This window comes from Aspergillus homomorphus (assembly GCF_003184865.1).
Source record: "Aspergillus homomorphus CBS 101889 unplaced genomic scaffold BO97scaffold_1, whole genome shotgun sequence".
In the NCBI taxonomy this organism is placed as follows: domain Eukaryota; kingdom Fungi; phylum Ascomycota; class Eurotiomycetes; order Eurotiales; family Aspergillaceae; genus Aspergillus; species Aspergillus homomorphus.
The window spans coordinates 260,151-281,982 of NW_020291887.1; the positions used below are offsets into that span (position 1 = coordinate 260,151).

The window sequence follows — 21,832 nt, forward strand, 5'->3', positions numbered from 1 at the left end:
GATTGAACATAACTAGACTCAGCACAATCATCCTACGAGAGAAAGACACCACTAGACGCCGAAATTCTCGAAAATCATGTCATTATATTGATATCACTTTTTCTTTCTTTCTTTACTATCCCTAAGCACCGCGACCCAAGATCAAGATCCGCACTCTACGCTTTCCAGCGCCCCGACCGCCTTCCTCCTTGACGGAGCTGACATTGACATTGACTTTCTGGAATAGCTCAACAGTAACGCCGTGCTCCTGGTCGGATTCGCCCTTGTTCGAGACGCGAAGCGTATACTCCTCGCTATCGAAGTCGCTCTGGCGGCGGACGACCAGCTCGCGGCGCTCGGCGACGGTGCGCAGGGCGGCGTCCTTGGGCAGGACGAAGTCCTCGAGGCGGACGACGCCCTCGATGCCGAAGCGCGGCACGAAGACGACGACGCCGTTCTCGAACACGCGCATCACGTAGCCTTCCTCCTCGATACCGCCGTCGACGCCGTCGGCGGCCATCTTTTCGCCGCGCGCCTTGAGCGCCTGCCCGACGTAGTACTCGATGCTGGCGCGGCCGGCGAACTGCGCGTTGCGGTGCCGGTAGTTGATGTTGCGGCAGATGTCCTCCAGCCGGTTGCGCGTCATCACCCCCTCCACCACGGCCCGGCCGTCCTCGCCCTCGTACCCGATCGCTGACGCGAGCTGTCGGTGGACGAGCAGGTCGGCGTAGCGGCGGATGGGCGAGGTGAAGTGCGTGTAGATGGGCGAGGCGAGACCGTAGTGGCGGAACTCCGACTCCGCGTGAGCGCCCGCGCAGAAGTACTCGGCCGAGGTCATGCAGCGTGTCGCCAGGATACGGACCAAGGTGTTGAAGAAGGGGTTCTTCTCGTCGACGCAGCGATCGAGGGAGTCGGCGAGCGCCCGGGAGCTGGATACGTCGAGGCGCATGTCTCGCTTCTTGGTGAGTTGGTTGATGAGTTCTTCGAAGTTCTGCGGGGGAGGCGTGGCGTGCCGGCGGAGCATGGCCGTCTGGGAGAAGGTGCTATAGATCTTGGAAGCAACGGTGATGTTGGCGTGAAGCATAAACTCTTCGACAAGGCTGTTCGTCTCAAGCATGGCCTTGGTCTTGACGTCGGCGAGCGGGTCGCCGACTTCGTCGTTGTCCGCCTCAATCCGGACTTCGGGGGACGCGAGGTTCAGGGCACCGGCGTCCATACGCTTCTGCCGGAGAATCTTGGAGAAGCGCAGCAAGGTGCGCATGCTCTCGGTCAATTCGTCGGTTTGTTTAGGGTCGTCGATGCGCTTCTGGGCCTTCTCGTAGCTGAAGGCTTCACGGGACCGGATAACCGACTTGGTGAAATCCGCGGACACAACCTCTGCATTGGGGGTCATCTCCCACAAGACGGAGAAGGCGTAACGCTCAACGTATGGCTTGAGGGAGCACAGGTCTGTACCAAGCAAGTGAGGCAGCATGTCAATACGTTTGTCAACCAGATACACCGTGGTTCCACGCTGCGACGCCTCCAGGTCCATGGCGTTGTTTGGCTTGACGAAATGTGAGACGTCGGCGATGTGAACACCGACTTCAAAGTTACCGTTAGGCAGTGGACGCGCATGCAGAGCGTCATCAATATCCTGACAGCCAGGTGGATCGATACTGCAGATAAGAAGGTCTCTAAGATCCCTCCGCCCCTTCCAGCCAATGTGCTCTTTGCTCTCGGGGACTCTCCAATCATGGCCCTCCGCAGGAAGGCAGTCAAGGACAGCCTTGGGGAAAGGTTTGTATTGAACGTCATATTCAAGCAACAAAGCCTCTGTCTCGGCTCCCTTGGTTTCTAATTCTCCCAGCGACCGGATGAAGTGTCCGGTGGGGTACCGTGAATCGCGATCCCAAGCGTCAATAGTGACCAGGATACGTTGGCCCATGAGATCAGCGGCTTGTCTAGTGCGTAACCTGATCTTGGGCACACGTTTATCCATGGGCAGAACAAAGACATTTTGCTGTCGTCGACTCGAGCTGGTCTGGGAGCCTGCCGAGCCTGAATCGACATGGCCGACGTATTGGCGCCAATTCCGCTTCATCACACCAACGACCTTGGCTGTTGGCTGTGGCCTGCCCTCGGAGTTCTTTCCATGTGCTTTCTTGACTTCCTCCTGCAGGGCCTTGCGTTCTCTCTCCGTGACAACCGCCTCGTTGTCTTCGGCATCCGGGTTGTCATTCTTGGTCACAGCCTCTTCGTCGACAAGCTTGGTTGAAGGAGTCTTCCATTGGTCCTTTGGCAATACTTCAATCACAACAACGTCTCCAGAGATTGCTCGGTTGCTGTTGTCGCGACCCAGGATTAACAGAGGCTTGTCAAACGCCGGAACGTTAACAGAGCCCTCCAAGTAGTTGTATGGCGACACGTTGAAGACGCCCTGGTGCAATGTTCCAGCCCTCAAACCCGTCTGAAGCTTTGACATGGTGTAATACTCGGGGTAGAAGAGTTCTCCGCGTGCGCCCTTTGCTTCTCTCGCTTCTCTCGACTCGTTGATCATGTCCAGTAACCTGTCGGAATCTTCCAGACCCGAAACGTAATCCGTCAACGACAACGCCGTAATGTTTTCGTCCTTCGACTTCCGGAGGTTCTCTTTATCGTCCGTGATAACGACAATGGCCGGGATCGACCGCTCTTTCTTGCCCTTCTTGGCCGTAGACTGCAAATGCCCCATGTACCACTTAGCTACAGCTCTGACGGCTCGGTCGTTTCTGTCGTTGATCGACTCGTCGGGGCCACGCCGAACGTGGGTCTCCAGGCGGAACTCGTTAAAGAAGAGATAGAAGCGCTTCTCATCGGTCTTGATCAGCGCAAGCAAGCGGTTGTAGAGGGGAAGAGACTGGTTCCGCAGCTCCTCAAGAACGGTCTGCAGGATGATGACATCGTAGAAAGCTCCGGTGTGTTCGAAGAGGTCCATTCCATTCAACAAGGCATTCGTATCAGGGACGAGGTAGTGGCCGCGAGGGAAAGCTTTGGTGCCCGCAGGTTGTTCGGACAGGACGAACGGCGTAACTAAGAATCGCCGCATTAGCCACATCCATCATCGATGAGGTTTGTAGGACATCTTCCTCACTATTTCCATTCGCATCCGCTGGGGCGACCGACGGACACGCCACGCAAAGCTTCGACGAGCAAGGAATATCCTGTCTTAGATAAAGCTCGCGAACGATCTTTTGCACCTTCCCACTTTTCGTGGACCGGACGAAGATTTTGCTGGTGACATTTTGGGCCTGGGGGTTCGAGGAGAGATCCCTTCGTAAGCTCTTCATCTTGTCTGTGTCGCAGCTGCGGTCGTAGCAGCGCTGTGATCAAAGCGACAAAATGCTGAATGGTAGGCTGGTGGATGCTGTCGGCGAGATTCGCTCAGTTCTGATTTGAAGCGGGATGGCGATTATCGGCCCGAAACGGGAAAGTCTGCCGACGTAATTGCGGGCATCGCATCTACTGACTGATTCCGTGATAAGAAGCTATATCCCACCATCATCATCAACACTCTTGGTGCATATCATCATTTGGGTTTGTCTGCTGGGTGCTTGACTCTACATAAATTGAATAACATGGTTCTAGCAGTAGGTACTTGGCTTGACCTTCCTTCAAGCCCTCGATCGCATCAAATCACTGATATATATGCTTCGACGGTGTAGGCCGTGGGTCAACTATGCTCAACTGCGAGTCTGGCAGCCAACCTGGCGCAATGCCGAACGCTGGTCCGTAAAGCAGCTGCAGCTGGTGCCAAGGTAAGACCACTGGCCTGTAACATTTCTAGACAAGAATAGTTAACATAATTTATACCAGGCATTGTTTCTCCCCGAAGCCTCAGATTACATTGGTTCCTCGCCTGCTGAGACGATATCTCTTGCGCGCTCCGTGCAAGATAATGAATTTGTCCTTGGCCTGCAGAAAGAAGCTCAACTAGCCAAGCTACAAATCAATGTGGGAATCCATGAGCCTGCATCCAACGACAGAACGAAGAACACTCTTATCTGGATCGATGAGACAGGTGTTATCACACAGCGCTACCAAAAAGTTCATCTGTTCGATGTCGATATCAAAGGTGGACCTGTGCTGAAAGAAAGCGCGTGAGTTGACCCTACGTCTTGCAGCTAGATGAACTTCACTTACCGACCTTCATGAACAGGAGTGTCGAGAAAGGCATGGAAATACTACCGCCTTTTGAAACACCCATCGGGCGCGTGGGCTTATCAATCTGCTTCGACGTGAGTTATGTGTCGTTACTACTGAGCTATGTCCAGTCCGGCTAATGGGCGTGGCAGTTGCGCTTCCCCGAGCTCAGTCTGGCTCTGAGGCGTCAAGACGCCCAGATTATCGCCTACCCGTCGGCATTTACAGTTCCCACCGGTAGAGCGCACTGGGAAACACTCCTGCGAGCTAGAGCCATCGAGACACAGTCATATGTGATAGCAGCTGCACAAGCCGGACCACACAACGAGAAGCGAATAAGCTATGGCCATTCGATGATTGTAAATCCATGGGGAGAGGTGGTAGCGAGACTCGGAGATGATTATGAGGAACCACAAATCGCTGTTGCTGACATCGACTTGGACCTCCTTGCAAAGGTTAGGAGGGAAATGCCCTTACTCAGACGCACAGACATATATCCTGAGGTGTAGCCAGCGGAAGTATTCCAACACGAATCACATGGCCTCGTACATTTCTCTCTCTCAGGATTCCCGATATTATGGCTGAAGTAAAGAAAGATACCGGAGAGGGAGGTTCATTGAAAGTATCCTAAAGTGATTTGCATGAGGTAGATTTCATCAGAAAGCCTTGGTTTATTTTCTCTTCCGCTCCCGAATTCATAAAGCAAGCCAATGAAAGGATATAAGGTGACAAGATACACGCAGGTAACAAGAAAGGAAAGAAAAGCCAGCAGTGAAATGGAAAGCCCTGTCTAGGATCGGACCGGTATGTGCCTGATGACACGTGTAACCCACTCAATCAATCATCATCTTTCATGCCCGGCCAATCTATGTACAAAGTACAAGGGAGAATTGTGACTTGTGCGCTTTACTTGCGCTGGGCCTTATCAGGGTCCTCCAAGATGCCCTCAGCCTCCAGCCGCCGGCGAGCCTCTTCAAGAGCCCATGTTTGTATCCTAAAAAGCCTGTTAGTAAAGAACGAGCACAGTATTTCCGCCTGGGATGACGACGAGCTCCGTGTGACGCAAAGGCCAGCCGAGGAGCCTGGGGGGTAACGAGGGCCGAACTTACGAAGTGTCGGGCTTGAAAACATATGCGACACCGGTGACGAGCAGACTGCCGATGAATCCGTAGTACCAAATGTTCTCCCAGCCCTCCTTCTGGTATTTCTGGCCGGGCTTCAAGCCGAAGAGGTATCCGGTCGGGGGATCATAGTGGTCACCGTGGTCGGCGGCACGGAGGTTGCTTCGGGTCGAGAAGCTCTGGACATTCTGAGCCCGGAGGGGAGCGCAGCGGGCGCGAAGGCAGGATGACAATGGGCGAGCAGACATTGTGAATATGGTCGTTATCTGTTGAGGTTTGGAGAAACCTCGTGCTGAGCAATAAGAAACAGGCGGTGGCGGGTGAGGATCCCTGTCTGAGGCGACGAAGCAAGGGTTGATGGTACGGAGCACCGAGTTCAAAACGATCCGGTCGACCAGCGATGGCGATAGTCGAGTCAATTGAGGGATTTCGGAATCGACTTCTTTCGTCGGAGCGGGCAGGAGGAGCTAGGTGGAGGGGTGACGAGACGGTCGAGCGGTTGATGTTCAGAAGCCGCAAAAGGCCGATGACTTGCTGGAGTCTCAGCCGCTAGTCCCATTTGAGCAAATTTCCTGGACCGCCTTTCGGCCTGAAAATGCAGGCAATACATTCCACACACCTGAGGCAGGAACACTCGACGCGCGACGCGTTCGGGCCTAATTAGATTGGCTTATCGCATCGTGCGTGCTACCAAAGTGCCATTACATGCGATTACCAAGTTATGTTGAAACTCCATCCACTGTCACGGTCCTCGGCCCCCGCCATTCCTTTCAGCAAGATCTCATCAATTGCCTATCGGATGTAGGTGCAATTCACGGTCTGATTTCTGCGCTACCGTCGCCGTCAGTCGCTTCGTACGCGTTGCTGTGAAAGTATCATTCGAATTTCTGTGACCGATATATCTGGTTGGCCTCAACCCCACGATCAACACCAACCATGAACAACATGAACAGAGCTTCGGGAGCATATAAAATATCCTCCCAATCTCGCTCCAAGTTGAACGCATTCCGATACAGCAAAGACGAACGAAATCCAGAGAAGACCCCTCAAAAGGCCGCGACAACTGGTCATGCGGACAAGGAGAATCAAACGTCGTGGTTGAATGGCGTGGTAGAAAAGAAACAGGCAGAATCAGATACGAACCCACCTACGATCGAGACAACCGAACAAAAGCCTCTCAAAGAATGCCCCCAGACACCAGGAAACCGGATTCCCCTAGCAGACCTGATTAGCAATGCCGAGGATGCTTTCAATAGTGCCCCAGGGCAAGAGTTCACGCCCGAAGACTACGTCACTTGGCAACATGTCCCTGCGAGTTCCAACGCCGATCCAATGTCACAAACACCTGCAATGCACGGCAAGAAGCGTCGGCACAGCTCGTCGCCAACTAGTTCGCCTCTGGCAGCAACCTCGAAAGGCAAGCGAAAAGGATCGGCCGATTTACAAAATGACCAGTCCCTGATTAAAACTCCTCAGCATGATCTTGCCACCGAACTATGGAACAACTATGTGGGTAAGTCCCTTGCCAATGGCACCGGCGAACTTCCTCAACCACGATTTGCGCATCTGCTTTCATCTTCCCCACAAACACCCGCATCGGCCCGAACAGGACGAGGCAGTTCTGGGTTGAGACGGTCAAATAGCTGCAATGCTGAGTGGCCTACTTCAAAGGCGAAGCGGAGAAGAGTCGACGGCGAAAGGTTTGGTGGGGGTCGTGGCATCTTCTCCAGAACAAGGAGTAATGTCGTGGATTCGGGTAACAACCAAGCTTCCAATCTGAGCACTCTCGTCAAGCAGATGGAGAGGACCTTGCAAAAGGTACCTGAACGATCAGTTGCTCCAGACTCGTCACCAGTTCCAAAGCGCGGCAAAGCATCAAAGAGTCATTTGGCATCTCCGACAGGCGGCAGAAGTCCTTGCTGCTCTCCTAAGAAGGCTAGCGATGTGCTCGAGCCCCTTGAAGCTGAAATCATTCCCCAGGAGACAGAACTTGTCCAAGATCTGTCCTCCGATTATGGGGACGATGAGTTTGATGAGGACTTTCTCGAACTTGCAGAAGCATCAATAGATCCTTTCGTGGAAGCTACTAATCCACCACGCAACCTTGCAGAGAATAGCAATCCTGCAAAATTGACGGCACCACCGCCACATAAGGGAGCTCCATCGCTCCAAGAGACGACGGCCTCTAATGTTACCGGCACAGCGACATCAAAAGCGGAAATGACCATGAACAACAATAAAGACTTTGACCTTGACGATGATGAATTTGACGACGACGACTTTGATGATCTTTCTGATAATATAGAAGATCTCCTTGCCGAGTGTGATAAAACACCTAGCATGAAACTGGCAAGGCCCATACCCAAAGGGCCAAATGTGCCGGAACAGCCGCTGTCCGGCACTGAACCCCGGCGCTATGATTTTGCAGCAACAGTTGGATCAGCCAATGAGATGAAGAAAGACACTGACATCTCTTCTGGCGATGAGTTTGACGATGGTAGCTTAGACATGGATGCTATCGAACAGTCTATGAGACAATCAGGAGTAGATGGATCAAACCATGTTTGTCTCTCCTAGTGAATCAATGCACGTTATAGATATGCTAAGTATTTTCTCCATAGAATCTTAGAAGTCGACAAACTATCAAACGCTATCTGATCATTGACATTGCTGAGTCAGCGTATACAAGCCCCAGAGGACGCGTCCAACCAGAACAGGTCAGCCAATTACACGCCCGCATAGCCCCATTTATTGACACCGTAAACAGGTACTACTTGTACAAGATGAAAGATCCAGAGAAGACAAGAAAGTGGTCATCCTTCGGGAGTCATGGTCCGATAGCCCATGTACCAAGGAGTCATATATTCACCTGATCGGGGAATTTGATTCAACAGGCCATTGCATAGTTGACGATTCCAATAATATGGTGATACTTCATCCGGATCATCTAGTATCGGCAACTATTGTGGCCGATTCTATCACCTGCCAGCGTCGCGCTGTTCTCCAGGAACGCATCAAAAACACAACTGATGTCGGAAAAGCACAGGTCTTCGGCAATATATTCCACGAGCTTTTTCAAGAAGCACTGAAGGTCAACCGGTGGGATACGACTTCATTGAGGCTGTTGGTGGAGGACGTGATTGTCAAGCGCATTGAGGATCTATACCTGATTCGATTGACCGTTGCAGAAGCCATTGAATATGTGATGAGCAGGATTCCAGGCGTGCAGGATTGGGCAGAACGCTTCCTTCAGGCAAAGCCAAGCGTGAGTATAACTCTTCCCGACTTGAGGTCACAAGACTAACTCCTGAAACAAGGCCGACTCGGTCGTCGAGGATCGGCACAACTCCAAACTTCGCTTGAGTATAAATAAGCTCCTCGAAGTTGAGGAGCACATTTGGTCTCCCATGTACGGACTTAAAGGAAATATTGACGCCACGGTTCAAGTTGCCTGCACGGAGGAAAGCAAAGACAAGACGCTGCTTGTGCCTCTTGAGCTGAAAACGGGCAACAGAGACACAAACCAGGCGCATCGGGCCCAAACGGCGCTTTACACACTACTTCTCTCTGATCGTTATGGTAGGCTGATATACCCCAAGATTTTTCGGAGAACTGAGTTTCGGAACGACTGCTAACTGACCCTCTTTGCCCGTTAGACATTGATTGCACATTCGGTCTGTTATACTACCTCGAAACATCGAAGATCTTCCGTATTCGTGGCATTCGACATGAACTTCTTCAAATGGTTCAGCAACGGAACCGTGTGGTTGGGTACATGCGTCAGAGGACACACTTACCTCCAATGGTCAAGAAGGCCGCGTTTTGCAATAAATGCTACTCGAAGACAGCTTGTTTCATCTATCATAAGCTTGCTGATAATGGCGATGGAGAGACGAGTGGCCTTGGTGACGATTTTGTCAAAGCTACCCAGCACCTGAATTCACAGCACCAGGAATTTTTCAAGAAATGGGACGAACTATTGACAAAAGAGGAACAAAGCATGATAAGGTTCAAGCGCGAGCTCTGGACTCTGTTGAGCAGTGAGCGCGAAGCTCTGGGCCGCTGTTTTGGCAACGTCGTGATTGACCCTAATTCAACCTATGAGGAAACAGATGGTCCGAAGATCAATCGGTTTCGATACACTTTTCACAAGAAGCAGGCGCCTCCAGGGTTTTCATTTACCGAATCTCAGCTCAGCATTGGTGAGCCGATAGTGGTTTCCGATGAGAAAGGCCACTTTGCTCTCGCGAATGGCTATGTCGTCCAGGTCAGCGCGAAACGCATCACCGTCACAGTTGACAGAAAGCTACACAATACTCGAACGCGGATGAAAGGCTTCGACGTCACACATAATCAGTCCTTCAAGGGGATAATGGAGATACTTGACGAAGGCGTCTCTTCCCCACCGGTAGAATTGGAAGAAGAAGCTGTTTACCGTTTGGATAAGGACGAGTTTAGTAATGGCATGGCAATTGTCCGAACAAACCTTGTTTCCATGATGGAAAAGGACCTCTTCCAAGCCAAGCAATTGCGGAGATTGATCATTGAGGGTGAGGCGCCTACATTCAGACCCGTACTGTCTGGCCATACTCTTCCTGGCATCGACAAAGCCAACTTGAATATCGATCAGAAACAGGCGATTGACAAAGTCATGAGTGCTCAAGACTATGCCTTGGTACTTGGAATGCCAGGAACGGGGAAGACCACAACCATCGCCCACATCATTCGTGCACTAGTTGCGCAGGGAAAGAGCGTCCTTCTCACCTCTTACACCCATACAGCTGTTGACAACATCCTCCTGAAGATCCGGGACGACAACTTCCGCATTCTTCGAGTTGGCGCTACTACAAAGGTACATCCAGATGTTCAGCAATTTGCTGACCTCGCGGCTATCCCTAAGAAAACCATTGAAGAGCTCAAGGCGTCGTATGAAGAATCGCAGGTGGTGGCAACCACTTGCCTCGGGGTTAGCCACAGTGTTTTCAGCCAAAGGGTCTTTGATTACTGTATTGTGGATGAGGCATCCCAAATCACATTACCTGTTTGTCTAGGCCCAATCCGCATGGCAAGGACCTTTATTCTCGTCGGTGATCACTATCAGCTACCTCCGCTAGTGCAAAACAAAGAAGCCCAAGAAGGTGGTCTCGATGTCAGTCTTTTCAAACTGCTTTCCGACGCCCATCCGGAGTCTGTCGTCAACCTTGAGCATCAATATCGAATGTGCGAAGACATCATGCTTCTTTCCAACAATCTCATCTACTCAGGCCATCTCAAATGTGGGACACCAGAGGTTGCAGTACGCTCTCTAGAAATCCCCAACATCGATGGGATCAAACAGCATCACCCCAGTCAGTTCCCACAATCTCCAAATCAGAAACAGGTATGCTTGGGGACAAGTCAGGGCCGCTGCTGGCTGCGTGATCTCGTCGACCCCTCGGCCAAGACCCGCCTCGTCAACACAGATACACTTGCCACGCCTGCCGTGGATGAAACCAACGGCTCACGTATCGTCAACCCCACCGAAGCCATACTTTGCACCCAGCTGGTCGAGGCCTTCATCTCCTGCGGCATCCCAGCACGCAGCATCGGTGTCATCACATTCTACCGAAGCCAACTCTCAATTCTCAAGCTCAACCTCAGCCGCTACCTCCCCGATCTCGAGATGCACACCGCCGACAAATTCCAGGGCCGGGACAAAGAGATCGTGATCCTGAGCTGCGTCCGAAGCAACGCAGACAACCACGTTGGCGACCTCCTCCGCGACTGGCGCCGCGTCAACGTCGCCTTCACCCGCGCACGCACCAAGCTGCTCGTGGTCGGCAGCAAGAGCACCCTGCGCGACGGCAACGAGCTCCTCGGCAAGTACGTAAAGCTGGTCCAAGATCGCGGATGGGTTTACGATCTCCCGAAGAACGCCCTCGAGAACCACATCTTCGAATCCGACAGCACGGGCTTGACGCAACCCTCCTCGTTGCATGGCCGGGCAACGCCCAGCCCGAAGAAGAGGAGCTCGCCAACTTCCGCGGGCAAGAAGACGGGCCGCAAACCGTTGAGTCCGGTACAGACGCGACTCACTCCGCAAGGTTTGAGGAAACCGGCCAAGAAGGGGGCGAAATTGATGAGCGGGAATAAGGTACTTGGAAACCGACCGGTTCTGCAGGATGTGGTCAATGACCTTGTTGGATGATGACGAATTGTTTGTGTTCTGGTTTTCGTGATGAGTATTGGTTAAGAGATATCATTCGAGCGTTGCGGTCTGTTGGGATGGATTATGGATTTGGGTTTAGGTTTGTTGTATTGAGACCTACTGGAGTTATTGATTTATTTTTGGAATATCTTATCAGGAGATAGATAAACAGCTCGTGCCAGTTATATCCAGGATGTCTAAACTCTTCATATCTTTTAGTCTATTAACGAGACAATAAATCTTTCTTACCAGGATCTCACAGTCTGTAACAAGGGGTATATATTCAAGCGTACTTTTTGTTCCCCGAGGAAACAAAGGTTATCCATATCCCTACTGTAGAACGGAAGCGCCCACAAACTCCCAACTAACGAAGTGCCGCCCCATCCTCCTAGCAGCGACGATCTCCTCCTTGCCAACCTTCTCCTCCTCCTCTGCCCCCGCAGGTGCAGGTAACGCCGGTAGCACCAAAAGCGTGTATCCGTCCCGCGCCTCCACAGCCTCCCTCCCCAATGCCTGGGCCGAGATCGCAAACCAAGCGGACGATACAGCAGAGCTACTAGCAGCCGTCTCCCGCCTATTGAAACCAACACATAACATCCTTTCGGTTAGCGACTATGAAACAACCTACACCTTAGAGAATGAGAGAAACGGGGAGGATACGCACAGTAAGTCCACAAGCAACCCCACAACCCACTTCGAAGGAATCAGACCCCGCCACCGCAGGGTGACCAGATCGGTAGCCTTGGCCTCGTCCGCGTCCGGGACACAGTAGCGCGACAGGTACGGATCCACGTCGTCGGCGGCGGAGACGCGCGGCGAGGCCAGCGACACCATGGCTAGCCACTCGGCGATCTCGGTGCATTGGTTCTGCAGCGCTTCTGGGCTACTACTACTGCCGGCGGTAGAAGGCGGATCGGTGAGTTTGAGAGTGTCGAGCGGGGGCACGAGGATGTTGGGGTGTTCGGTGAGGACGGGCTCGCAGGGGATGATTTGCGGGTGGTTGCCTTTTAGGGAGAGGTCATCTGTTTTAGCTGGTGGTTAGTACCTATTTAGACTGGCGATCGAGTAGGTAGGTAGAGATAGGGTGGGAGTTACCGTCGGCGATGCCGTTGGTAGTGGATGAGAGGTCGAAGAAGAGCCAGGCGACGGATTGAGTGAGGACGTTCTGGAAGGCATATTCTATCCGCTTGAAGCCCTTTTTGCCGTGGAGCATGGATGGGAGGCGGAGGTTGAGTTCGATGACTGGGTTGAGGGAGTTAGCTTCTCAAGAGAAGGGTTAGAAAGGTGGTGTAGCATACCATATCGCTCTTTCGCGTGTTTTCTGCCTCCGCTGCGGACGGGCTTGCCGGTTAGACCGGTTCGCTCGAAGATCTCTCTGCTGAGCTCGAGTTTGAGGATACCTGGGGATTTGATTAGTGGAGCTCGTTCACATGGTGAGGTTCACGGGTGGCAGCGTACCGTCCCGGAGAGTGAAGACGCTGTCGGAGCCTGATCGGCCCTCTGATATCATGAGGATGTTTCCTACAGGAAGTCAGTACCTCATGGCCACAGCCGGACACGATTGAATGAGGTCACCTGTCTTGATATAGGTGTTGAAGAAGTCGGGCTCAAGTAGAGACGACAGGGACATGAACACCCTCGCATAGCGGAGTTTCTGTAGCCTGCTGTCCAGCGATGCTTGGATGGTCGTGTGGGCTTCTTTAGGTAATGTGACTTCCACCTGGGAGATTGTTAGACAGTGATCTCTATTGTGAAAGCCGAAATACATGACAATATTACCGTATGGATGAATGGATGGCCCAGAACGGCGGCGAAGGGAGCCTTCTTCGTCGGTGGTTGCTTAGGATCGATGTATGGAGGCAGCTGTCCTAGACAGGTGAAGCACTTTTCGCGCCTCGAGGCGTCATCGTTGAATTCTAGCATGTTGCAAGACAGTATCAAGAGAATTGCGAGTGCTATCAGTTGTTCCAGCTGCAGGATGTCTGGTTTATGTTTGTTACACCACTTTGAAAAAAAGTTCGGACGCGATCCAGACCCGAGATTTTATCGTCTCAGCTTCACTGGCCGGGCAGACTCCAAGTAAGGACTCAACAGTCTGCTCACAACGAAGGCGATTGTATGATATCGTATGGTGACTTCTCAATACTGGTAGAGAACTATATCTGATTGATAGAGAAAAGGAATTCAGCGAGCTTTCAGGTCACCTGACCCGTTCCGCCATTGACGATGGCTTACTTGGAATCGACTCTACAGAAATAAGGTAAGGAAAGGGCAGGTAATATCAGAGATATAAACTCTGGCATTCTTTCTCGTTAACTTCACAATTGTATTTCCCTGCCAATGGCCATAAAAGATACAATTCGAGGCCTTGTCGCCTGCAGCTCCGAAGTACAGAGCTCTGACCAATCACCGAGTTGCGGTCATTGTAAGGAACTCCGCGTTGCGGCACTCAAGAACTCAGGAACTCACTCTCACTCAATTACTTAAGAGCTCCACGTCTTCTTCGTTCATCATTGTCCAACCTCAATCGCCCCCACAACTCTTCGCCTGATTGCTTCCCTCCTCCGTGTAAGAGATACCACCTCAAGCCACCAATCGCCGCCCTCCGGGGCCTCAGACGACCACTGCAGATTAGCTGCCCGCCGCAAGCGCAGATCTGCCAGTGCCCGCACCGCAGCAACACCACCGCAGCAGCAGCAGCACCGGGTTGCGCAATGGCACCCCCACCTCTTCGTCGCAACCTGCTCCCCAAAGACCGCTTCGCCTTCAACTTCGGGAGTCTGAAGACGCAAAATTACCATGATCCCGTCGCGCGGGGGCCAGGATCTCATACGTGCGTGACCGCTCGCCCCGAAGAAGCTGAGATGAGCAAGAGAAAGCAATGCTCAAGATTGAAACCCTACTGATCTCGGACGATGATGATACGAACGACAGAATCCGGACCATCGCCTGGAACCCGACGGGCCAGCTCGTCGCCACCGGATCCGCCGACCGCACGCTTCGAATCTGGAACCCCGAACGCTCGCAAGTCAAATACTCGACCGAACTGCGCGGCCACACGGCCGGCATCGAGAAGGTCGTGTTTAACCCCACGCGCGACTCGGAGCTGGCCAGCTGCTCGACGGACGGCACGGTGCGGTTCTGGGATGTGCGGTCCAAGACGTGTGTGAGTCGGTTGGATGTGGGCACGGAGGCGTTCACGTTGTCGTGGTCGGCGGATGGGAGCACGATGATCGTGGGCAGGAAGGTGAGTCAATAGCTTCGTGGTTGCAGCAGCGGCGCACTACCAACCACAACCGCAAGTTCTCACTAAATGACACCACCAGGACGACACTCTCATCCCGATCTCAATCGAATCCCTCTCAACGCCGACCATCCTCAGCGACACGCCCGCCTCAACCACGACCTCCAAACCCGCACACACCTCAACAAGCACCTACCGAACCCTCGAGCCGCACCCCCAACCGGTCCAAACAAACGCAACGACCTTCTCGCACCACATCGCCAACCCAACAGCACCAGAGCTTCACCTCTTCGCAACAACAGGCGAAGGCACAGTCAAGATCCTCTCGTACCCGAGTTTCGAGCCGCTGCACACGCTGCACGCGCACACGTCGGCGTGCCTGTCGATCGCGCTGGCGCCGACGGGCCGGTACCTGGCTGTCGGGGGCAGCGACGCGCTGATCTCGCTGTGGGACACGACGGACTGGATCTGCCGGCGCACGGTGTCCAGTAGCAATGGCGGCGCCGTGCGCGGCGTGAGCTGGAGCTTCGACGGCCGCTACCTCGTCGGCGCCTGCGACGAGGTCGGCTGCGGCGGCAACGGCCTCGAGGTCTTCCACGCTGAGACCGGCGAGAGTGTCTACACCGTCCCCGTCGCCGGCGGCGTCAACTCCGGTATCCCTGCCGTCGCGTGGCATCCCTCGCGCTACTGGTTGGCGTATTCGACCACCGCGGATGGGGGTGGGCATGGTGGTTTGAAGATCGTCGGTGCTGCTGGGGGGAATCTGTAGAAGTCGGAAACAACAAAGGGTGTGGTTGGGGTTTTGGATGGGTTGTTCGGTTGTTGTTGTCTACTTCCTACGGTCTAGTGCCTTTCGCTGGCGTATTTGGGCGTTGAGGGCAGTCAACGTACTACCTTGGTTATGTATAGCTCTGGATTATATTTTTACCTTGCATTCTTTAGCTACTAGATATGGGACTTGAATTCTGTTAACAGAGATTCAGCTGGTAGTATGAAGGATGTAGACGCATTGGTTAAACTGTATTGATATCGATGATCATGAGGTATGGTATATCCACTTGCTAATTCAGTATCCTCCCCTCCAACATCAATGTACAATTCGTGAGTCTCGTGATATCCCGCTCAGCGGCTTTATGGTGAACATCATTCCGTGCAGTTTGCATTTACATGTGCGGTTGCTCTCAAGGCAGTATATTGGGATCTGGGTACGCGTCCCAGTTGCTCGTGGTCAGAAGCTGCGCCCACTGGGCCTCACTGAGACCGTCTAAGCCCCCGGACATACTGTTGTCCAATGTGACTCCATCAAGACCGGAGAAAGCGAGGGCATTCATATCCCAGCGCGGGACCCCGGCGAAGACGTCGGGATACCCGGCGCTAGCCTCTAGTGGAATGACCGGATTGGTAAACATGAGGTTAGCATTCGGGTTGTTGCAGGCTGCCGCTGCGGCCGGATTAAGGGATCCGGTTGGCGTGGGGATGAAGTTATTGGCGAGCGGCGGCTGCTGGGGCGTGTACGAGGTGGCGGAGGAAGAGTGGACGTCGGGGGAGAGCGAGTCAGTGCGCAGATCTACACTGCTACTGCCGCTGTAGTCTACCATCACTGGGAGGCTGGTGTCTTGGTCTGGAGTGGATAACCCGTCCTTGGCGGGGGGCTGCGTGCGATGTCTTTTGCGTCGATGGGGAGCTGCGTCGCTCATCGAGGGGTTAAACTGGCGTACTTCAAGGCGGATCTGCTGCGCGACGGACGGTGAACCGGAGCTAGAGCCGCAGCTTCCTGGGAATGTATCGAAGGATTCTGAATCGGGTTGTACCCGAGATTGGCTGATATTTAATAAAGATGAGTCGCTAGAGTAGCGCCTCTCAGCAAAGGCCTGGAGAGAGTGATTGATTAGTATTTCTGCGGATCTCTACAGAAGGGATGGCTCGTACCGCATCTCGCTGCAGGCCTGCTCTCATGAAGCAAGCCTTCTTCGACTGATTAAAGTCTGACCATACGGTACCTGCGGTATCGAGATCTAGCTGGAAAATGAACGATTCCGCAAGGGGGTTCTTGGTCTTCAGCAAATGGAGTGCCGAAAAGACGAACTGTAGAGATGAACGGGCTGCCGAATCGTCCGGCCGGAATTTCAAGTATTGTACAAAGACACGCGCAGCGACATAGACACAAAATGGTGTGAGCACACTCATCTAAGAATCATTAGCACATGGCGAGTCAGGTCGAATTCTGACGTAATTCTCACCTTGCTCGGGTCGACGTGGCTGCTCAGTCTCAAAATGTTCGAGATTTGCTCCGCGGCCAGAATGCATCTTCTCTTGCTTTCCGTGGCAATCGGCCCTGGCATCTTGTTCTTCTCCGCCTTGTAGATAGCCGCCTGGTGCAGACAGATAGTGGCTGTGTGGATGGCCATGCTGCAAAAGATGACGTTGGGGTCAGTGGTCCCAACGGACAATCGCAGATGGGAAGGCATGGTAAGAGAAAAATGCAGCAGTATATTGTCATGGGACCTGTGACGCTGCCAGTATACTCCATTGAGGTCGTGGTCGTCTTCGTGCGGATTAGGCCGATGTAGGTGAGCAAGATTCTTGCCAAATATGCTGGCCATGAACGACACACCCCCGAAAGCAGACAACGTAGACATGCCCTCTCCCAAGTACGCAGCTTCGAGAGAAATTGTCTCTTCAGGCTGGTTCTTGATGAAGGACTCTTCAGAAGCCGGTAATTTGGTCAAGACCTGTTGGGTCAAGTCAGTTAGGCATCTTCTTCCGGCGTGTGCGTCAATCGCAACTCACATCTTTGTCGTCGAACACAACGGGCCATCCAGTGCCGATGCTGGCAAACCGGTCGGCACAATAGGCCATCCAGAAAACCCGCCGTCGCTCTTCCTTCTCACTCCAGTCCTTGGCGGCTGTCAGAGTCTGCTTCACGTCGATACCTTCTCCATCAACCCGATTCAATCCCATCATGATAGCGAGCCTTGCGGCTTTTCCGGAACTCAACCAAGCTCGAGGGAAGAACATCATCTTGAACTCGTAGGAACAGATGAGTACCCAAGCCTGGCAGTGACCTAGGGACACTGCATGCTCGCCCAGCCCTCTCAGTTCGTCCGCTTCTGCGTACTTGCGAGCTCGCTCATAGAAGACGGAATGCAAGCTAGAGTATTTATCGCTGATGGAGGCCGCGTGACTCCACATTATATACTGCAAGCACAGGGGAGGTCGTGTGCTAGGTCCGAGGCTCATGGCCGCCAGTAGTCTGGGACGATGTAGTATAGGCATGCCGGGATGGATTTTCTTGAAGTATATTTCGTTCCTGTTAAGCGTGAGAGCCTGGACAGAGGAGCGAAAGAGACCACACTGAGTACATACAGCTCATCAATAATTCCTTGACTGGGAAGAGGTTCCTCTAAACCAAGACTGATCATTTCCATGCCGTAGTTCGGTGTGTTGGTCGTGCCTGCGTGCTGGAACACCTGAGCGGAGAACGGGTCCGGAACACGATCATGGCGTTGTTGGAATGCGCTCGATTCATTGATTATGGCAAGAATATCGGGAATATCGGTTGAGGGGTTTGCGACGGACCCGGTGAAACTGCTCCCTTGGTCTGGGGTTGGATTTGTTTTCTGATTCTTGAGTAGGTTCTCGACCTGCGCTGCACGGAAAGCGTAATGTCAGTATGGGAGGACAACTCCGAATGTTTCAACAAACAAGCCTGGCAGACGCCGTAAGCTTTGTCCCCCGAATGCAACATACCCAATCGCGCTTCCAACTGTTTCACATAACCTCGTTTGGGCCCGCTTTTCTTGCGCACTTCGTCGAAAACGCATTCATGGCCGAGTCGGGAGCAAGTGCCGCAGCTCGGCCTCTTTCCGTCGCATCTCAGCTTTCGCCTCCGACAGAGGACGCAGGCGATGCGCTTCGGACGAGGCACATAGTGGCTGTCCGCATCGCTGTGTCCGGTCTCTTGGGTAATGTTGATCTGCAGGTCCTGTGATGACGAAGGGTGATTGTCGGCGAGATGTGGGGGGCGGTTCAAATCTGTCATGGCCGGGGGGAAGGGTGTGCAAGAAACAAGCAAGGAAAAGGAATGACGCGCAGAGAGAGCAAGGGAAACACAGCGGAACCGATCGGAGTGGATAAGGCTCTCTCAGTCGCAAGAACAACTGGAGAATGTAGTAAAGTTGGTACGGTTTAGACTTAATGAAGGTTAAACTTACCAGTCAGTCAGTCGCCTGAAACTATCGCTAAGTCAGCAGGAGGCTTCTAGGCGCATCGTCGATTCGAAGTCGTTCCTGGTTAGTACCTTTGGCCACCACCGGAATCTGGACGACTAGGATTCAATAATTCTTCTTGGTTCAATCCCAAAAGAATTCCTTGGTAGAAATGCGATGACAATGATCTTTGGAGAATTACGAACGATTGTGCTCATGGCAGATTCATGAATATGGCCATTGATTGTTCATCACCCTCGGCTCCCGGGGACAATATCGGGGACCTTTTAAGATGGCAGGGACCACGCCCGCTCTTCCTTCGGTCTGCAATTCCCCGTTTCATTGAGCAACATGATGCAAATTCTACATTGAGGCGATTTAGACCCTTGGATTTCCAATATAACTGTCAAATAATCGAATTCTCAACGATGTAGTAGTATACAGGAGACAACGCCAGAGTATATGAAGGTGGACATTTCCATGAGACCCCGGACGAGAAACAGTGTAACAAGAGTAGATATCTGAGACCCTCGGGGAAAAGTCGTGTCGGGGACGAAATAAAGTACATACAATCGAATGCATTCAGAAGCAGTCTTGGGCAAGTGATTCAGAGCGGCGTGACTGTACCCACCCCGGCACCTTTCCCACCGAGTAGGGAATATAGTCACACTTCGAACGTAATGATTGGTGCGTGTGAATAAAGCGAGAAAAAGGGACCAAATGTACATAAGAAGACGTCTAGCTGTAGCCACGGCGGCGCTTGCCCTGGTTGCGAACTCGGGGAACAACAACGGCCTTGTTGACCTTCCACTTGGGACGAGTCTTGTAGCCGGATTTCGCCTGGGTAAGAAGAGCGTTAGCTGACTGAACGATCTGAAAAGTCCTATGTGAACTGCTTCAGAGATACATACCGGCAAACCCCAAGGACTCTTAGGATCCACGTTACCCTTGGACTTACCACGTCCACCACCGTGAGGGTGCTCGGCAGCGTTCATGGCAAGACCACGGACAGTAGGTCGAATGTTCAACCAGCGAGATCGACCGGCCTTTCCGAGCTGGGCGTACTGGTAATTGGGGTTGCTGGCAACACCGACAGTAGCACAGCAATCCTTGTGGATCAGTCGAACCTCCCCACTCTGTAGTCGAATAGTGATATGGGTAGCGATCCGCTCGCGCTTCTGTTGCTCGCGTTGACTCTGGCGGCGCTTCGTCTTGCCTGTTTCAGCCTCCTCTTTCCTCAGGTTTTCCTCATACCGGGCCTGTTCGTCACTGCCCTTGGCGATCACCGTGGCAAAGGTACCAGCGCTACGACACAGCTGGCCGCCCTGGCCGGGACGCAGGCCGACATTGAAGATCAATGTACCGATGGGAATCATGTGCAAGGGCAGACAGTTTCCTCTCCACGCGGTTCTAGCGGCCAACACACCAGGATCCACAACGCCTCCCATGCTCTTCCACAGGTCCTCCGGGATTCCGGCCATGTAGCTCTGAACCACATCGCCAGCTCTCATTCCATCGGCAGCAATAATGTAACTGAGCTTCTGGGTCTCCTTACTACGGAGGAGAGCAATGTGAGCCGTCCGGCCCGGGTCGTGTTCGATGCGCTCCACCTCATGAGGACCTGGGTCGGCGCGAGCGAAGTCGATCACGCGGATACGGCGCTTATGACCACCACCACGATGTCTGACTGTGACTTGACCGGTGTTGTTACGACCACCTTTGGCTTGACCGCGTTTGGGGAAAGTCAACTTATGCACGGGGCGTCCTTTCCAGAGGTGATCATTGACCGGCCTTCGCAAATGTCTGATACCGGGTGTGCGGGGTGTATACGAGCGCAGTTTGACACCGGAATCATCGCGAGTGGGCGGAGGAGCAAAGGAGATGCTGGGGTCGAAAGCTGTAGAATCTTCAGAGGAGGGGGTTTCGGTTTCGCGGACGGTGGAGTATGCCCGGGATGAGATTGTGGAGGATAGGAATCTGAAGGGCAGGCGCAAGCCCGTCAAGGCCACGCGAGGCTGTAGCATATTGATTAAGAAAGGCCGAATGGTCAATGAATCGTAATCGGAGGTCAGGCTAATGCCGCAAATGCTATCTTGAGGATAGCGGAAGGTCCAGGTGCCAGGTTAGTGACCAAGCATGCTCGTTCACACAAAGGATAAAAAAGACGCAAGCCAAACAAGTTGGAGATGAAGATCCGGTTGACCGACACCACCGAGACAACACCCTGCTCAATTGCAAGTGTTGTGAGAACCCGGAGACGAATGCAGCACAGCACTTTCTTGTCCACCCACTGTCCGGAGCAAAAATGTCGAACATGGTTTGGACGTGTGGCTGGAACATGTGTCACCTGATGCTACTCACACCGCCACAACAACGGGAGTGACTCAGCGTGGCACAGCAGTAGGCCCCTCCGTCCTTCCCAACGTCACGGGACGAGCGCGACACGAAAGTTGAATTGAGTTCAGCGGTTGCCGTAGCGATGGCGGGATGTTTTGACGGTCGTGGCCGCGCCGCTTCACGTTGTGGTCGCGACGGGCGTCTTGAGGCCAGCCAATTCAGGTGTCTTCCTGCCTGGAAATGGCTCAGGCATCAACAACCATGGATGGATGAACGATCAAGTGATGATATGATGGATGACGCTCTTCTTCCTTCTCTCCATCACAGCAAGATATGCGCTCCCTCCATGACCGTATCAGTACCATTTAGTACTGCTTCTCTTTCCACCACTTCCATCACTTCCTCACACCTTACCGCACCTTTCGCACTGACCTTTTTTGCAGAGCAGTCCATCATCCATTTGACACTTACATAGTACATACATATATCGATCTTTACCCACACCTTCACTAGTTAGTTACAAGGTGGTTTTTAGGCCGCCCTTCTTTCCGTCCTCCCCTTCTCGATCTTCTTTACCCCCCCCCTTTCTGGTTTG

The 21,832-nt window shown here is 53.0% G+C and overlaps 8 protein-coding genes across 8 annotated transcripts; 3 read left to right on the top strand and 5 right to left on the bottom strand.

Moving 5' to 3' along the window:
- Positions 1–102: 102 nt before the first annotated feature.
- BO97DRAFT_358868 (exosome catalytic subunit DIS3) lies at positions 103–3,345 on the bottom strand. The gene is made up of 2 exons (XM_025692290.1): positions 3,092–3,345; positions 103–3,030 (listed from the first exon to the last, which is right to left on the bottom strand). Exons 1-2 carry the CDS (start codon positions 3,285–3,287, stop codon positions 122–124), a joined length of 3,105 nt encoding a protein of 1,034 aa, XP_025556381.1. The 5' UTR covers positions 3,288–3,345; the 3' UTR covers positions 103–121.
- A 121-nt stretch (positions 3,346–3,466) lies between these two features.
- BO97DRAFT_2529 (carbon-nitrogen hydrolase family protein) lies at positions 3,467–4,821 on the top strand. Its single transcript, XM_025690861.1, has 5 exons — positions 3,467–3,587; positions 3,663–3,755; positions 3,814–4,097; positions 4,157–4,235; positions 4,293–4,821. The coding sequence occupies exons 1-5, from the start codon at positions 3,576–3,578 to the stop codon at positions 4,647–4,649; spliced, it is 825 nt and encodes a 274-aa protein (XP_025556382.1). The 5' UTR covers positions 3,467–3,575; the 3' UTR covers positions 4,650–4,821.
- BO97DRAFT_401908 (uncharacterized protein) lies at positions 4,742–5,751 on the bottom strand. The gene is made up of 2 exons (XM_025694367.1): positions 5,250–5,751; positions 4,742–5,134 (listed from the first exon to the last, which is right to left on the bottom strand). Exons 1-2 carry the CDS (start codon positions 5,507–5,509, stop codon positions 5,047–5,049), a joined length of 348 nt encoding a protein of 115 aa, XP_025556383.1. The 5' UTR covers positions 5,510–5,751; the 3' UTR covers positions 4,742–5,046.
- Positions 5,752–6,206: 455 nt separating this feature from the next.
- On the top strand, positions 6,207–8,134 carry BO97DRAFT_333506 (bifunctional ATP-dependent DNA helicase/ssDNA endodeoxyribonuclease DNA2; the record flags this gene model as incomplete). Its single annotated transcript, XM_025691363.1, has 2 exons — positions 6,207–7,805; positions 7,883–8,134. The coding sequence occupies 2 exons, from the start codon at positions 6,207–6,209 to the stop codon at positions 8,132–8,134; spliced, it is 1,851 nt and encodes a 616-aa protein (XP_025556384.1).
- Positions 8,135–11,784: 3,650 nt separating this feature from the next.
- On the bottom strand, positions 11,785–13,557 carry BO97DRAFT_358877 (ribonuclease P protein subunit p40; the record flags this gene model as incomplete). The annotated part of the gene is made up of 7 exons (XM_025692291.1): positions 13,228–13,557; positions 13,024–13,168; positions 12,907–12,969; positions 12,747–12,848; positions 12,544–12,690; positions 12,113–12,470; positions 11,785–12,022 (listed from the first exon to the last, which is right to left on the bottom strand). Coding segments are annotated over exons 1-7 (1,197 nt in total), but the record flags the coding sequence as incomplete, so codon positions are not given.
- Positions 13,558–13,944: 387 nt separating this feature from the next.
- BO97DRAFT_380476 (WD repeat-containing protein) lies at positions 13,945–15,461 on the top strand (the record flags this gene model as incomplete). Its single annotated transcript, XM_025693204.1, has 3 exons — positions 13,945–14,281; positions 14,383–14,695; positions 14,775–15,461. The coding sequence occupies exons 1-3, from the start codon at positions 14,163–14,165 to the stop codon at positions 15,459–15,461; spliced, it is 1,119 nt and encodes a 372-aa protein (XP_025556386.1). The 5' UTR covers positions 13,945–14,162.
- A 1,091-nt stretch (positions 15,462–16,552) lies between these two features.
- On the bottom strand, positions 16,553–18,734 carry BO97DRAFT_334551 (putative C6 transcription factor Prf; the record flags this gene model as incomplete). The annotated part of the gene is made up of 5 exons (XM_025691402.1): positions 16,553–16,879; positions 16,933–17,424; positions 17,483–18,002; positions 18,059–18,341; positions 18,443–18,734. The coding sequence occupies 5 exons, from the start codon at positions 18,732–18,734 to the stop codon at positions 16,553–16,555; spliced, it is 1,914 nt and encodes a 637-aa protein (XP_025556387.1).
- A 571-nt stretch (positions 18,735–19,305) lies between these two features.
- BO97DRAFT_474305 (mitochondrial 54S ribosomal protein uL2m) lies at positions 19,306–21,184 on the bottom strand. Its single transcript, XM_025700313.1, has 2 exons — positions 19,812–21,184; positions 19,306–19,740 (listed from the first exon to the last, which is right to left on the bottom strand). The coding sequence occupies exons 1-2, from the start codon at positions 20,922–20,924 to the stop codon at positions 19,639–19,641; spliced, it is 1,215 nt and encodes a 404-aa protein (XP_025556388.1). The 5' UTR covers positions 20,925–21,184; the 3' UTR covers positions 19,306–19,638.
- Between the last annotated feature and the right edge of the window lie 648 nt (positions 21,185–21,832).